The 17,625-nt window shown below is 43.4% G+C and overlaps 1 protein-coding gene across 1 annotated transcript; it reads left to right on the forward strand.

The window, feature by feature from the left end:
- Window positions 1-11,067: 11,067 nt before the first annotated feature.
- LOC126940755 (translation initiation factor IF-2-like) lies at window positions 11,068-14,090 on the forward strand. The gene has a single exon (XM_050766926.1). The coding sequence runs from the start codon at window positions 12,349-12,351 to the stop codon at window positions 13,018-13,020; it is 672 nt and encodes a 223-aa protein (XP_050622883.1). The 5' UTR covers window positions 11,068-12,348; the 3' UTR covers window positions 13,021-14,090.
- The last annotated feature ends 3,535 nt before the right edge of the window (window positions 14,091-17,625 follow it).

Here is a 17,625-nt window from a genome sequence, read left to right on the forward strand (position 1 = left end):
TGTCCTGGCACATAAGGAGGCGAGGCTAGGCATTCCAGGCCAGCCTGGGCAACATAGAAACCTCTCATCTATATAACAATAATAATAATAATAAAATGTACTAAGTAACTATACTAGGGTCTGGACTAGGCTCTGGGTCCTCTGTAAACTCTGTTAAAACACAACCATGGAACAAATGAGTTTCATGTTCTCCATGAAACTTCCCAAACGTCCCAAGTACCCCCCTGTGGTGTCTTCCTTCTAAGATGGCTGCCAATCAATCGTGCCTTTTGGTTTCCACACCTTTATGTCCTCCCGTCCCACACTGAATCTGGGCTGAGCCTGTGACTCACTTTAACTGCAGCAAAACTGATGCTGTGCCCCTTCCAGGCCTAACATCTTTTTTTTTCTTCTTTTTTTGACACAAGGTCTCATTCTGTTGCCCAGGATAGAGTGCAGCTGTGCAATCCCAGTTCACTGAAGCCTTGACTTCCCTGGCTCAAGTGATCCTCCTATGTCAGCCTCCTAAGTAGCTGGGACCACAGGCACACACCAACATGCCCAGCTAATTTTTTTTTTCTTTTTTGTTGAGACAGGTTCTCACTATGTTGCCTAGACTGGTCTCAAACTCCTGAGCTCAAGCAATCCACCTGCCTCGGCCTTTCAAAGTGTTGGCATGACAGGTATGAGTCATCATGCCCAGCCTGAGCCTAAAATTGAAGAAGAGCTCATATCTTCCACATTTGTGCTTTGGGAATCCCGGACCACCACGTTAAAAAAAAATAGAAAAACCCAGCTGCCTTGCTGGAGAGACTATATCACGATGTCCTCACAGGAAGATACTGCGTGGAGAAAAGAAACCCTGAGAACACCTGAGAAGAGAGGCCCAGGCATCCCAGCGTCTCAGTTGAGCTTCCAGAAAATCCCAGCCCTAGTCATCATCTGACTGCAATGACATGAAGCCTGCAGAAGAACTGCCCAGCTGAACCCAGTTAATCTACAAAATATGAGAGATAATTAACCCCTAAGTTTTGGAGGTGGTTTGCTATGCAGTAATAGATAACTGAAATGCCCCTTCCCCATTCTATGTTCTTACTCTTTAATCACATAGCACCTTGTCCATTTGTACTTCTCTTATATTCCTACTCAAGCTGCATTGTCTCTCTCCCCTAAGAAATGGTAAGTTTCTAAAGGGTGGTGATTGCATCTTTTTTTATTTTATCAGAAAAAGTTCAGTATAGAAAACAGAAACCACTCAAGGCATTTCCAGCAAAAGGAGATTAGGTATTTACAAGATTATTGAAAGGCACAGCACTAGGCTTTTGGCTTCAAGGTCATATCACCATGATTGTAATGCATAGGTCTAAAAATTGCTGGTACTACCACAGCTCTACCCTATATCCAAGAAAATGATGTCCAGACAGTGGAATGTGGATTTGGCCATGCAAATACATCTGCCAGAACCCGCCAGCCACTATGACAAGAACAATGACTTCCGTCTTCTTTCTGTCCTCCAGATATTGCATGAATTAATCTAATTGACAGAACCTTCATTGCACCTAGAAGTCTTGTTGCTAAAACATCTGGAAAAGCCAGGCATGGCAGCATATACCAGTAGTCCCAGCTACTCAGGAGGCTGAGGCAGGAGGATAACTGGAATCCAGGAGTTTGAGGCCATAGTGAGCTATGATCACACCACTACATTTCAGCCTGGGCAACATAGGGAGAACCTGTCTCAAAAAAGAAAAGAAAGAAAGAAAGAAACCTTCTGGAAACTGTAGCTTTTAGCATTCCAGTTAATTCTATACAGGGGAGAATATAGATGGAGTTAGAAATGGATGATAAGGGCCAATTAACAGCCTGTAGTGCATTTCTGAATCCCTAGCCCTAACACAAGCTCTGATAAGTAGAAAGTCTGGTAGGCCTGTTGAATGAATTGATGAATGTACAAATTAATTTGTTATCCATCAGGCAGTGTCACATACAATTATAGTCCCCTCCTACGCTAGATGCTAGGAAGACAAAGGTGAATAAATGGTAAAGATATTTCCAAAAAGCAAAATCCAGGGATAGAGCTGAGTTGTGAGAGGAGTGGGATACAAGTATGAATTCTGTAAGATTCTCAGTGTTATCTGTGGAGCCCATATCTTTCGCTCTCTCATGAAAGTAAATAGACAAATACAGAATCCATTTCAGATGTTAACCTCTTCAACATGTTTTGCAAATGTAAGTTATTTCTCCCAGAAATAATAAGGCTGCTTTTCCAAGGTCAGCCCTGTAGCTGATTCAAGAACGCATTCCTAAAGCATATGTAAAGAAAAGAACTCAGACACCATCTACATACTTGAGAACAGACACAACTAAGGCCATTTTGACAGGTAGATTCTATGGCTTCCCCTTGTTATTCACACATACTATTTATTTCTCCCAGCTATCACTTAAAACACCACATAGCTTTCAATCCTCAGTGATGAGAAAAAGTGGAATAGAGACCAGAAATAGGAACTTGAGAGTCCAGTGTTCTTTACTTAGGCCAGCAATTAACTTGTAAAGGTTGTTAGGATCTCATTGTCAGCTGTATTATTTTTGCCACTTATAAAACACAGGCATTATGTAAATAACCAAACAATGCTGATAAAGTACTGAGTCCTCATCACTACAGTTGTTCCTATCTGCTCTATACTAAATCTATGACAGGATTTGTGTAATTATAGGGCGTGTGCCCCGTACTAAGCATCTCCCCCACACAATCCATTTAGCCACTCATAAACAAAAGACTAGGATTTTTTAAAAAAAGAAATTAGTTGATCTTACTAGGGTTTGTGGAATGTTTTTTATTTGTTTCCATTCCTATTATTGAGATTTTGTGCTTTTTCAAACAGTTGCTTATAGTTTAAAAAAAAAAAAGACTAGACAAAGCTAGAACCAATCGTTAATAGTAGTAGTGAACTCTGGGGAGTGGAACTGGGTGTTCCTTTTATTTTACTTTATGTTCTGCCTTGTTTGTATTTTTCACAATGGGAATGTATTGATTTTAAAATTAAAAATAAACTTTGTAAATATTACCAGTGACTAACTTTGAGTAGAGGGATTACAGAAGATTTTTTTATTATTTTAATATTTATATTGAGAAAAATAAGCATTATTTAAAAGAACATCAACTACATTGTCACTTTTCCTGCAGAAAGCGTAACAAGTGTATCAAGTTACAAGTAGGTCTGGCTCTTGGAAGTCTGTGAACCCTTCTTCACCTCATTAATCATTGGCTGACCTATAGAGACTCAGCAACCAGAAATAAAGGCATGAGGTCACACTGCACAGGGCTTGGGAAGGCTGTCTGACCTCACATCCGTCAGGCCCTCAGACCTCACGGTTCAAGGTCAGACTGACTGGGAAGGGAGTGGGAGTCTTCCTGGGGTGTGGAGTGTGGACACCATCAGAACCGGGCTGAGGAATACCAGGTACTGCAGAGCAAGTGGCCGTTGTTAAGGGATCTTCATATGGTGTGATTCCTTATTGTGGCTTTCTGTTTGCTTTCACTCCATTAACTTGTGTGAGCTGCTTACTATTTACCAAGCACTGTGCTCATGCTTGGTGGGGGATAGAAAGAGGCAAAATATAGGATCCCAGCCCCCATGAAGTCTCTCATCAAAAGTAAAAATTAGACAGGTAGAAAAGATAAATTATAACACAGTCAGACAAGTGATATAACACAGGTTTATTCCTCTCAAGGAATGCAGAGGAAGGAAAAATCAAGCCTGAAGGATTCAGTGAGTCTTAGCAGAGTTTCTCTTACAGTAGACAGCCTGGGGGAAGGTGGCTGGGAGAGGGAGTTCCAGGCCCAGAGAACACCTGGGGCAAAGATGCAGAGGCAAGAAAGAGCACAAACAAGGCACCCATGCCTAATCCCTATGTTCCTTTTGAATTGTTGCTGTCAGATTACCACAAATGCCGTGGCTTAAAATGACACGGGGAGATTTAACCACGGAATGTGGCTATGTGGTGACGATGGGAGCAAGAGACTGTGGTGATGGATGGGAGGGAAGGCCATGAGCCAGGGTGTGCAGGCAGCCTTTAGAAGTTGGAAAGGGTGGCCAGGCATGCTGGCTCATGCCTATAATCCCAGCACTTTGGGAGGCCAAGATGGGTGGATCACCTGAGGTCAGGAGTTCAAGACTAGCTAGGCCAACATGATGAAACCCTGTCTCTTCTAAAAATACAAAAAATATTTATCTAGGCGTGGTGGCACATGCCTGTAATCCCAGCTACTTGGGAGGCTGAGGCAGTAGAATTGCTTGAACTCGTGAGGTGGAGGGTGCAGTGAGTCAAGATCACGTCACTGCACTCCAGCCTGGGCAACAAGAGCAAAACTCTGTCTAAAAAAGAAAAAAAAAAAAAAAGGTTGGAAAGGGCAAGGCAAGGAAATGGATTGTCTCCCAGAAACCTCCAGAAGGAACGAGCCCTGCCAACACCTTGATTTTAGACTCCTAGCCTCCAGAACTGTAAGAGAATAAACTTTGTCATTTTAAGCCATGAAGGTATTAAAATAATTGTAATTTGAGGTGGTTTGTTAAATAATAATAGATAATACGAACAGAGTTGGGTGCCTGGAAATAAGGTACTGCTTAAATACCTAAAACATAACTACCACGTTTAATTAGCCAATACTAAAACATGTGGTTTGAGGACTGAGTGGCAGGAAGAAGCCCGATAGGTATTGGGGTAAGCTGATGGTGAATATTTGAATAAAGTGAGAAAAATAGTATTTGAAACTGGAGAAGCTGGGCGCGGTGGCTCAAGCCTGTAATCCCAGCACTTTGGGAGGCCGAGACGGGCGGATCATGAGGTCAGGCGATCGAGACCATCCTGGATAACCCAGTGAAACCCCGTCTCTACTAAAAAATACAAAAAAAAAATTAGCCGGGCGAGGTGGCGGGCGCCTGTAGTCCCAGCTACGCGGGAGGCTGAGGCAGGAGAATGGCGTGAACCCGGGAGGCGGAGCTTGCAGTGAGCTGAGATCCGGCCACTGTACTCCAGCCTGGGCGACAGAGCCAGACTCCGTCTCAAAAAAAAAAAAAAAAAAAAAAAACTGGAGAAAATAAAATATTTATTATATATTGGCAGAAAATTTGGCAACACTGTCATTTGAGATAATATGGAAAACAGGAAGGGTACTTAATAAGCTCAAGTCATCCAGCTAAGGAGATTTCTGGGCAGAGTACTGAAGGTGCCACCAGCTTCTTACAGCTGCCTATGTAAAATCTGAAATGATGAAGATGAAATTTTTTTAAAAATGTGATGTTCAGCTTTCTAGTCAAATTAAGAAGATACATAGAGGGCTTTCAGCTGAATTTATCCAGCAGGAGATTTTCAAGGCAAGAAAAGACCTCTAGGGAAGATCAAATCTAGGACACAGTCAAGAAAATGTGTTCTCAGAATAAAAATGAAGACAAACATGTGACTTTAAAGCTCCTTGTTGGGATCTAAGAAAGGTATAAGGTGGTCCTTTGTAGACTCTTTCAAGTAGACAAAAGGCCTCCTAAGGATTCTAGGGAAGTCTTTCAAACAAACTCTAACAGTGGGGCTTCTGAAAATCTCAAGGGCATTGCTGCACTACAGCTTCATGGGGAGCTCAAGGTAGAGAAGAGCTTATCACAAAGAGATTTGTGGGTGTAGCCTTATCTAATGGAATGGATTTTATAAACTGGTACACTGGAAACCCACAAAGATGTTAAAGGAATTATATCAGCTTGGTTCGAAAGGAACAGATAGTACAAAATAAAATAAGGCTTCCCAGACTTCTAGTCAGAAAGCAGACTGAAACTCTGCACAGGCTACTTTTTGTTTGTTTGTTTGTTTTGAGACAGAGTCTCACTCTGCCACCCAGGCTGGAGTGCAGTGGCACAATCTCGGCTCATTGCAACATCTGCCTCCTGGGTTCAAGCAATTCTCTGCCTCAGTCTCCTGAGTAACTGGGATTACAGGCACCCGCCACCACACCCAGCTAATTTTTGTATTTTTAGCAGAGACGGGGTTTCACCCTCTTGGCCAGGCTGGCCTTGAATTCCTGATCTCATGATCCACCTGCCTCAGCCTCGCAAAGTGCTGGGATTACAGGCGTGAGGCACTGTGCCCAGCCACATACAGGCTACTTGTTATGGAAAAGAAAGGATAGCTCAGAAAAAGGGAATAAAGACTTATAAAACAGACGAAAAAGTTCCAGAGAGTACTTTGCAACAAGCAGGACAGGGCCCTAATCAATTCATATGCAACATATGCTTGGATGGGTTTCAGAATTAACATAAACCAATGACTGTTACATGTCTCCATTTTCCACACTTTAGAACAAGAGAATTTATGCACATTATCCTATACCTATATCACTTTGTGTTGGGTTTATTTGGGGGAAGAGTGGCAGAAAATGTTTCTATTTATTTCACACATTTTCAGATCAAGAGGAACCATATTCAAGCAATCTAACTGAAGGAGCTTAATCTTCACCTGGACCTGATTTATATCATGAGACCCTGGACCTTGAGCATAAGCCTGGTGCTTTAATGAGATGAAACTTTGGGAGGAAAGAACTTGGAGGTGGAAGAATGTAAATAATTTGTGCACATGGGGCAAACTGGAAGTTTGAAACATGGCTGCAAATTTTTTGATATTCCTCCCATGGAGTGGTGGATTTATGTCTCTCCCTTTCAAACCTGGAGGGCCTGTCACTTCTTCAATCAACTGAAAATGGTGGTGGAAGTGACACCATGTGATTTCTGAAGCTAGGTCAGAATAGTACATACAGCTTCCATCCTGTGTACAGGGAACACTGACTCTTGAAGCTCTGAACCACTAATGTTAGAAGTCACAACCCTGTGGAAGCCCAAGCCAAATGAAGAGGAACTCTGGTTAACAACCCAAAGTAAGCTCAAATTTCAACTTTGTTTTAGCCCAGACGCCAATAAAGAAATCTCTAGGTGATTTCAGCCCCAGACATTCAATTCTTCCTAACTGAGGCTCCAGACACTGTAGCATGGAGACAAGTCATGCTTACATACCCTGTCTGAATTCTTGTCCCACAGAATCCATGAACATAATGAGATGGTTATTGTGTGACACAAAGTTTGAAGTTGTTTGTTGTTTGACAGTAATAACAGAAACACTGCTATATTAGTTTCCTGTGCCTGCTGTAACAAATTATCACAAACTTGATGGTTTAACACAATAGAAGTTTATTCTCTTATAGTTCTGGAGACCAGAAGTTTACATTGTTATCACTGGGCCAAAATCAAGGTGTTAGCTGGGCCACACCCCCCTGGAGACTGTTGGGGAATACCCCTTCCTTGCTTCTTCCAGCTTCTAGTGGTTGCTGACATTGACTGTGTCAAAGCCAATATCTACAAATTTCTCTCTGTTCCTTGTTCACATTGCTTTCTCGTGTGTGTGTGCATGTCTGTGTGTGTGTGTGCACGTGTGTGTGTGTGTGCGCGCGTGCGTAAGATGAGACAGGGTAGAGGGAATCTCTTCTGTTTCTCTCTCTCTCTCTTTTTTTGAGACGGAGTTTCGCTCTTGTTGCCCAAGCAGGAGTGCAATGGCGCGATCTCAGATCACTGCAACCTCCGCCTCCTGGGTTCAAGGGATTCTCCTACCTCAGCCTCCCAAGTAGCTGGGATAAGAGGCGCACACCACCACGCCCAGCTAATTTTTGTATTTTTAGTAGAAATGGGGTTTCACCACGTTGGCCAGGCTGGTCTGGAACTCCTGACCTCAGATGATCCACCCACCTTGGCCTCCCGAAGTGCTAGGATTACAGGCGTGAGCAGACTTCTGTTTGTCTCTTATTATGACATTTGCAATGGCATTTAGGGACCACATGAACAGTCCAGGATAACCTCTCCATCTCCATATCCTTTTTTTTTCCTAGACAGAGTCTTGCTCGGTCATCCAGGCTGGAGTGCAGTGGCACAATCGCAGCTCACTGCAACCTCTTCCTCCAAGGCTCAAGCGATCCTTTCACTGCAGCCTCCCAGGTAGCTGGGACTACATGTGCCCACCGCTATCCCTGGCTATGTTTTGTATTTTTTATGGAGACACGGTTTCACCATCTTGCCCAGGATGGTCTCAAATTCTTGAGTTCAAGTGATCCACCTTCCTCGGCCTCCCAGAGTGCTGAGATTACAGGTGTGAGCCACCACACCTGGCCTCAAAATCCTTCATCATACCTGCAAAGACTCTTTTGAGCTGGATTTTGATTTTTTGTTTGCTTGCTTTTTTATTTTGTTTCTCATACAAAGTAATGTTCATAGGTTCTAGGAATTAGGACATGAATATCTTTTGGGGTGCCTTTTTCAGCCTGCTATCACTGCATAGTTGCAAAATATTACCCTGTATATCTCTTGTATCTTGCCTTTTTAAACGTATTAGCCAAAACAAGCATTCCCATGCCATTACATACTCTGAAAACAGCAACTTTAATGGTTATGTAATATGCTATTGAATGAATGTAACATAAGTTAGTTGTCCAAAACCTTTTTTGTTGTTGTTGTTCTTTTAACTTTTATTTTAGGTTCAAGGGATACATGTTCAGGTTTGTTACCTGGGTAAATTACATGTTGCTGGGGTTTGGTGTACAAATGATGTCATCACCCAGGCAGCAGTGAGCATAGTACCCAATGGATGGTTTTGTTTTGTTTTGGAGACAGGGTCTCGCTCTGTCGCCCAGGCTAAAGTGATGATCTTGGCTTACTGCAGCTTCCATTTAAGCGATTTTCATGCCTCAGCCTCCTGGGTAGCTGGGATTACAAGTATACACCACCATACCTGGCTAATTTTTGTATTTTTAGTAGACATGGTGTTTCACCATGTTGGCCAGGCTGGTCTCAAACTCCTGACCTCAAGTGATCCACCTGCCTCGGCCTCCCAAAGTGCTGGGATTACAGGCGTGAGCCACCGAGCCCAGCCCCAATGAGTAGTTTTTGATCCTCATCTTTCTTCTACACTCCACCCTCAAGTAAGCCCTGATGTGTATTGTTCCACTCTTTGTAGCCATGTGCATTCAATGTTTAGCTTCCACTTATAAGTGAAAACATGCAGTATTTAATTTTCTTTTCCTGGTCTCTGGCTGTATCTGTATTGTTGCAAAGGACATGATTTCATTCTTTTTTATGGCTGTGTAGTATTCCATGGTGTATTTGTACCACATTTCCTTTATCCAGTCTACCATTGATGGACATTTAGGTTGATTCCATGTCTTTGCCATTGTGAATAGTGCTGCAGTAAACATATGTGTGTGTGTGTGTTTATGGGAGAATGATTTATATTCCTTTGGGTATATACCCAGTAATGGGATTGCTGAGTCAGGTGGTAGTTCTGTTTTAAGTTCTTTGAAAATCTCCAAACTGCTTTCCACAATGACTGAACTAAACATTCCCACCAGCAGTGTATAAACATTCTCTTTACTCCACAACCTCGCTACCTGTTATTTTACTTTTTAATAATAGCCATTCTGATTAGTGTGAGATGATATCTCACTGTGATCCAAAACCTTAATGTTGGACACTTATTTCCAACTCTCTACTTTTTTGTTATTTCCTGAGACTAGATTCTAGATATGGAACTTAGTGAGTGTGAGCAGTTTACGACTTGTGACTATATTGCCAGATTGCCATTTAGAAATAAATATTAATGTATTATTTTATTATTCCTGTGGGTGCCTGTTTCATCATATCCTTACCAGCATTGAGTACTGGATTTTTTAGTTTTGGTTATTATTTGCCCTTTTTTTTTTTTTTTTTTTTTTTTTTGAGACAGAGTCTCGCACTGTTGCCCAGGTTGGAGTGCAATGGTGTGATATCGGCTCACTGCAACCTCCATCTCCCAGGTTCATGTGATTCTCCTGCCTCAGCCTCCCAAGTAGCTGGGATTACAGGCGCACCCCACCACACCCAGCTCATTTTTTGTGTTTCACTATGTTGGCCAGACTGGTCTCGAACTCCTGACCTTGTGATCCACCCACCTCGGCCTCCCAAAGTGCTGGGATTACAGGCATGAGCCACCGCACCTGGCCTTGCCAATATGTCTTTAGAAGTCTATGTTTTCTTCTCATTTTGTATTGGATTCTTTATAGGTTAGCAATTTTTTGGCATTCTTGTAGCAAATGCTTTTTCATCATTTTGTTATTTGCTTTTAAATTGCAGATACGATGTCCTTAATTACTATCTACTGTTTCCTTTGTCACTTCTCACGCTACCTTTATACCTATAAAGTCTGCATTTTTTTTTTTTTTTTTTTTAGATAGAGTTTTGCTCTGTCACCGAGGCTGGAGTACAGTGGTGTGATCTCAGCTCACTGCAACCTCTGCCTCCCAAGTTTAAGCGATTCTCCTGCCTCAGCTCCCAAAGTGCTGGGATTACAAGAGTGAGCGGCCGCACCTGGCCCAAAGCCTGCACTATTCAGAGAGCAAACTCAATAATGCTTGAAATTGCACAGTGTTTGATGTCAGAAAGGCCTAAATTAGAATCTATCTCATAGAAATGAATGCTGGCTGTTTTAAAGCTTAAATAAAATAATTTAAGTTTAAAAATCAAGCATGAAGGCTGGGATATGCAAGTACTCACTCCATTTCTTTTGGTTCTGTTTACTAGAAAAGAAAAATCATCGAAGACAAAATGCGAATGCCCAATAAACATGAAATGTGCTCAACCTGCTTAATAATTTCAGAATGAAAAATTAAATTGGTTACCATTTTCTGTCCATCAGATTGGCAAAAATTTAAGAGATAATGTCTAGGGCAAAAGAGGATATGAAGAAAGGGAAACTCACTCAAGGGGACTGTGAATTGTGTGACTTGCTAAAGTTTTTTGGAAAGCAATGGCTATCTTTACTAGAGCTTTAAAATGCACACATTTTTTGACCTACCATTTCCAATTTAAGAAATCTATCCTTTAAAAATACAAAACTCCAAAAGGGTATACGTAAAAAGTTTACCTTTATATGGTTTGTAATAACAAAACACTGACAACAACCTAAATGTTCATCTGTAAGGAAATTGTTAAATAAATTGATTTTAAATTTTTTCCCACTAGAATTAAGTTCCCCAAGAATAGGGATTTATAACGGTGATGATTACTGCTGTTTTCCCAGCACCTAGAACATAGTAAATATTCAAAAGAAATGATTGAATCGATAAAATTCTATTACATCTTTATTTACATAATGCAATGGACATTTTAAAAATTGATGTGATTTATGTGTAATGACCTGGGGAAATGCCCATGATATATTATTAAATGATACAAGCAAGTCACAAAGTAAAGTGTGACTTCATTTTTGTTTTTGTTTTTTTTAAAGGACAGAAAAGAAAGAACAAGATTATATGTAATACATATTTGTGTAAGCACAGAAAAATTCTCGAAATGACGTCCAACAGAGTGTTAACATTGTTAACAGAGGGATGGAATTGAAAGGATGGAGGGGAAGTTACTTTTTTCTTTTCACATTTCTGCATTGTTTAACCTTCTTGGAAGGAATTGTTTGTGCAAGCCCTTAGCTCAAACCAAACTAGACTTTACTATGGGAAAGTCAGTAGGCTCGAATCCGCACACACATCAGGGAACAGTGAGCTTGATACTGTTACGTATTCTTTGTACAGCATTGGTTTGTTGCCTTTTTAAAAGTATCTGTTGAACACTGGTAAATTTTGCTCCTCGCCTCTCGGTAGTCGCTCGGCCTGTTCTTTTCCAGCAGGTATTTCTCCTGCAGAACCTGCCGGCTGGCCCCCGCCCTTATCTCTGGACTGCTTTGGAACCAGCGCAGCTTCTGTGGGGCAGCTACTGTGTGCACGCTCGACCTTTGCCACCCTCCGCGCTGATGGGAACTGGAGGAGGATGTGGTTTAGACACAATGTGGCCCAAGCGTCCTTGTTTCCTGAATATACCCCAAAGTACAGTCCCATCTCCAGTTTTGAAAGAATTCCCCGAGAAACGGGGCTTGAGTGGAGCGGGTGGAGGTGAGAGGGGAAGACGAGGTGTTGGAGAAGCCCGGAGCATGGGGCCTCTATTAATATTAACTTTTATTAAGACTTGGCCTTTCTTTCCCCGGGGTTTCACAAAGCAGGAAGTCAAGGGCAGTGGAACAGGGAAGGGAACTGGCAGGAAGAGAAGACCTTGAGTAAATTATTTAGCTGTGACACGAGATTAAGAGTGATCCCACCCTCCTCCCTGCCCCACACACCCTAAAGTGGGCCCAGGTTGGGGAGCAGCGCTCCAGCCGCCACTAATCATGGAAGCCCAGAGGCGACATCAGGTTCCCGGGGACCTGGAAAATTGCTGGAGTCTGGTGAGGGGCAAATGAGGAAGTGTCTTTATCGGAGATGAGATGGAACCCGGCTTTGGGGCGCAACCGGGCTCTGGGGGAGACTGCGTTTGCCCAGGTGGCGGGCCGCGCCTTCTGATGGCTGCGAAGAGAAGGAGCGGAGGTTTCAAGAGCCACAGCGCCTCCGCGAGAGTGGAAAGGAGTAGAGTCGCTCGCGCCTGTTGTGCGAGACGACTCCCCGGGAGACCCACCCGCAGCCCCGCGCCCTTGGCCGGGAGGCCAGGAAAGGCACCGAGGCGGCCGAGAAGGTCCGCGGGGTACCACTCAGCCCCTCCTGCGGCGTCTCCGGCTGCTCCTGCTCAGCCTCCCGCTGCCCGCCCTGAGTCCCAGTTCTCAGATCGGCCGCAGGGCTGGGGACAGAGGCCGCGGGGTCCCGGACGCTTCGCCCGCTCAGCTGGAGCAGCAGCGCCCCCTGCCGGGGATCTCGCGCAGGCGAGACAGGCCAGACGCCGGAGGCCGCGGGCGGCTGCCCCTCTGAGGGGCGGAACACAACAGAGCTCCCTTTGCGCGTTCCGAAAATCAGATCCCTCGGGCCTGGTACCACCATCGCCGGCCCAGGTCGTCCAGCTACGACAGGTCGAAGGCCAGTGCTCCAGGCGTTCTTCGCCAGGTGGCTTTGGCGCTCGCGGCCCAGGTTCCCCTCACCTCCGCGCCGTAGTTACGCGCGCCTTTTGAAAAGCACGGCGTCTTCAGGTATAAGGACAAAAACAACCGCGGACACCACACTGTTCGAAAGGGGAAAAATAAAGTGCCCGGAATCTCAGGGCGCGACTTCCGGGGCGACGGGCGGCGGCGGAGAGGCGCTCCCAGAGCTTCCCACCCGGCAGGAGGCCGCGGCGCCGGGACCTCGCCTGCCCCCACCGTGCGGCACCCCTCGGGAGACGCCGCAAATCTCTCCAGAGAGCCCCAGGCCGCCGCGGAGACCCAGCAAGGACGGGCAGCCGGCCGAGACCGGCCGCCTGGGGCAACAGCAGCGGGACACGAGCCCCCGGGCGCCCGCTGGGAGCACGGGGAGGCACTGGGCTCAGGGAAGCTGCGCTCCCAGTGGCCTTGGGGGAGGGTCAAGAAGCCCGGGCCCCGCGGCGGGCGGGAGTGGACGCGACTGGTCCGCGTAGGCCGCAGGGGTAGGGGCGGATCGCTGCTACCTGAGCTCCATCTGCTCTGATGGTTGGGGTAGATCCGCGGAGATGCCTGAATACCAGGCCCAGCGCTTCCCCAAGCTGTGTTGTAGACAACGGGCCCGTTTGGGCATGAACAAAGAAAAAGTTTCATCCATTTTTCTGTCTGAGACATTCAAAGACTCAAATCTAGACAATAGTTTCTCTGAGGTAGAAGTGTGGCGGGGGCGGGGCGGGTGGGAGTACACTAAAAGTTAGGGTGAGGAGCTTGCTTCTTGCCTATTTTGTCTGACTACAGATTTGCAAAAGGAGCACCCGGCTTTACTCAGTAATACCAAGCCCTCCTAGAAACTTACCCACTGAACAGCTTCACATGGCATGATCATTTGATGAATCGCTTTTTAGTTTCCCATTCCGGACAAATATCCACCCAAGAGAACCAATCATAACACTGGGTGTATTAATACATGTCAAGACTCTCATTTCTCTGTAGACATGATAAGTAAATGTCAATTGTTGGTTTTCTGTAGACTTGTGATCACCCCCAAGAACTGTCATTTTCCAGTTACCAGAATCTGAATCATTGTCTAATGTGCTATGTGTATAACAATATATCACTAACAGCGATCTGAAAGTGTAAAGATGTTTATGTAAAATTCATAGATATGATGAAAATAATAGGAATGAATGAAAATACAAGAATCTGGATTTCTAAAATATGCATTATTTTTAATAAAGTGGTCCAAGGGAAAAATAATGTTTTAATTTTTTATGTGTGGATTCCAGACAAGCAGTCTTTCTTTCTTTCTTTTTTTTTTTTTTTTTTTTTTTTTTTTTTGAGACGGAGTCTCGCTCTGTCGCCCAGGCTGGAGTGCAGTGGCGCGATCTCAGCTCACTGCAAGCTCCGCCTCCCGGGTTCCCGCCATTCTCCTGGCTCAGCCTCCCGAGTAGCTGGGACTACAGGCGCCCACAACCGCGCCCGGCTAATTTTTTGTATTTTTAGTAGAGACGGGGTTTCACCGTGGTCTCGATCTCCTGACCTTGTGATCCGCCCGCCTCGGCCTCCGAAAGTGCTGGGATTACAGGTGTGAGCCGCCGCGCCCGGCCAGTCTTTCTTTTTGTTCTTCCTGCACTCTTCTACATTTCTGTATTGTTACTAGACAGTGATCTCTGCTTCTGACTTATTTATGTCTTTTTTCTGTTTGTTTCTGGCAATGCACATAATAAGAAATATGCACATTGCTATTATTATTCACAACCACTGAGGAAAAAAAAAAGCGGCAACAAGTAGAAATAAAAGAGGTCTCAGCCACAGAATGGCAAGAAACGTTATATGTTTTTTAGGGCCACTCTTTGCACCTCATTTTAGAGATAGGTTGCTATTTATCAGCTTAGTGACCTTGGGAAGACCCCAACCTCTGAGCTACCACTTCCTCATCTGTAACCTGGGGATCCAGTGAGGTAATGTAAGCCAATGTAGCATTGTACGCTTATGACTAGACCCCAGTCATGACATGAGTTGCTTCTGTCTAGAAAATAGAGGGCTGGCAGGGCGCCTTGGCTCACGCCTGTAATCTCAGCACTTTGGGAGGCTGAGGCAGGCAGATCACAAGGTCAGGAGTTCAAGACCAGCCTGGCCAACATGGTGAAACCCTGACTCTATTAAAAATACAAAAATTAGCTGTGTGTGGTGGCGCATGCCTGTAATCTCAGCTACTCGGGAGGCTAAGCCAAGAGAATGACTTGAACCTGGGAGGCAGAGATTGCAGTGAGCCAAGATGGCACCACTGCACTCCAGCCTGGCAACAGAGCGAGACTCCTTCTCAAAAAAAAAAAAAAAAAAAAAAAAAAAAGAACAAGAAAAAAAGAAAAGAAAAGAGAGGGCTGGGTAAAGTGAAGACTGAAAACAGAATCTTGTTCTGTTAAGTTTTGCTGTAGCTGTTGTTTTTTAAATATTAGCTACACAGAATGAAAGAAAAATACCCAAAGTGTATTTCGTGAGTAGGAAACAGAGGCTGCCCTGGTCATTTTTAACAACTCCTAATCTGTGGTTTAGGTATATAATCCTTGTTCTTGACTCTACTAATTATCAATAAGTTAAAATTATTTAAGTGCCACATAACAAGCCATCATAAGTCTGTACTACAATGACTTTAGCTCTGCATTGTTCTTCCTTGTTTGCTTCCCTGAGGTTGGAGAGGAACTTATCAACTACCACTTGCATAAAACCTATTATCATCATACTACAGATACTAAGTGTGATGATAGCAGACTGTTAATCCTGAAAGTTCTGAGATAACACATGAGCAATTACGAAAAAATTCCTTTTTAGTTTTGAAGTTAAAACTCAAATATGAAAGTGCATGAACTGCCTGGGGTTTTTACTTACCAATAAAATATTGGACACATAAACCCAGTACATGATATAAATATTATTTTTAAGTAATTGTGCGGGTGAAGGGATGGTTTGGCAATCATTTCATCTCAGGGAAGTCTTTTTCATGGATCAAAACTGGTTGTGTTGTGGTTTATGGATTAGATCTCTAGAACAGAATCACCAGGATCCTGCTTTACTGGTCATTTAACTTTGGGGCTCTGGCAACCTGGTTGATATTATCTATATCTGCTGTGGTTAATGACAAATTCCAATTGGGAAAAGCTGTTGTTAAAACAAATGTAATGTTTGGGCACTAGAGATGCAGGAGCCAAAAGGTCACCTAAGTGCTGCCCCCACCTTCTCTGGACTGATTCCTCCAAGAAGAATGTCAAGGTAAATGTTGGTATAATCTCTGGAACTCACAGAGTCTACTTTCTTTATTTGGAATTTGAGAGTTTTTTTTTTTTTTTCTAAATCTAATATCATAACCTTCTAGAAAGTCATGATATTTTTTTTATATATATATATATGCCTATATGTATAAATATGTATAAAATATCTCTATCTTTATTTATATGTATGTATTCCTCTGATTTGTAGCTAAAGAAAGAAGACAGTAGGTGATTCTTTTGGCCCATTATCACACAGCTAGCCCCACAGCCATCTCTAAAACCTGCTTGGTTTGTTAAAATCATAGTGCACCCACTCCAAGAAGAGCAGGAGGCAAAAGGAAAAAGGCAAAGGAAAATTGACTGAATGTAGGAGTTGTGGGGTTGAAAATTTGTGCCGTCTAAGTGTGATTAAGAAGATAAGTTAAATGTTTATTTTAAATATTTACAAATTAATCTACATTACTCAGATATGAATGTTTTTGTTATACTCTGAAACAAAACCAAGTTAATGCAAGATCTGCTGCTGTAATTTTACTGTAAGGGAGAATTCTGGAGATAAGAGTAAAACACTTTTCTTAAAACAACATCTAAGGATGAATCAGCCTTAGAGAATTTAAACCTCAGCACCCTCCTGGGTGGTTCCTGAAAAGCGCAGAATTAATATTGAGGTGTTGGGGTAGAAATTGTCTCAAAATAAAGAAACTTTTAATGCCATCTAGTTAGAGTATCTGCCTGTCTGCTCCTTTTGGGTTAAGAGTGTGCAGATGGCCGGGAGCAGTGGCTCACGCCTGTAATCCCAGAACTTTGGAAGGCCGGATCACCTGAGGTCAGAAGTTCAAGACCAGCCTGGTTAACATGGTGAAACTCCGTCTCTACTAAATACACAAATATATATATATATATATATATATATATATATATATATATATATTAGCTGGGCATGGTGGCAGTCACCTGTAATCCCAGCTACTCAGAAGGCTGAGGCAGGAGAATCGCTTGAACCTGGGAGGCAGAGGTTGCAATGAGCCGAGATTGAGCCATTGCGCTCCAGCCTGGGCAACAAGAGTGAAATTTCGTCTCAAAAAAAAAAAAAAAAAAGTGTACTAATAAGAAGGTTCTCAACTACATCCTCAACTAATCTTGATTCTCCTAAGTACAGCTAGAAACTAGATGTTCTAGTTGGGAACATGTCTTCTAGTAAATAAAAGGGCAAGTAAGCTATACAGACCAGCAACTTGTCGCCACATCTGGAATACTGCTTAGTGCCTTGCCACTCAAGATTTTATGCAGATACTTAGAAAGTGGTGATCAAGAAACAACATACTTCAGGCAATTTTGACAAAGTAAGCAAAGCTAAATGCATTAGAAAAAAAATTCTGGGAAAGGCTTATTC

Source organism: Macaca thibetana, chromosome 17 (genome assembly GCF_024542745.1).
Source record: "Macaca thibetana thibetana isolate TM-01 chromosome 17, ASM2454274v1, whole genome shotgun sequence".
NCBI classification, from domain to species: Eukaryota; Metazoa; Chordata; class Mammalia; order Primates; family Cercopithecidae; genus Macaca; species Macaca thibetana.

Excerpts from the sequence above, each read along its gene's own strand:
- LOC126940755 (XM_050766926.1), top strand. The coding sequence starts at position 12,349 with ATGGAACCCGGCTTTGGGGCGCAACCGGGCTCTGGGGGAGACTGCGTT.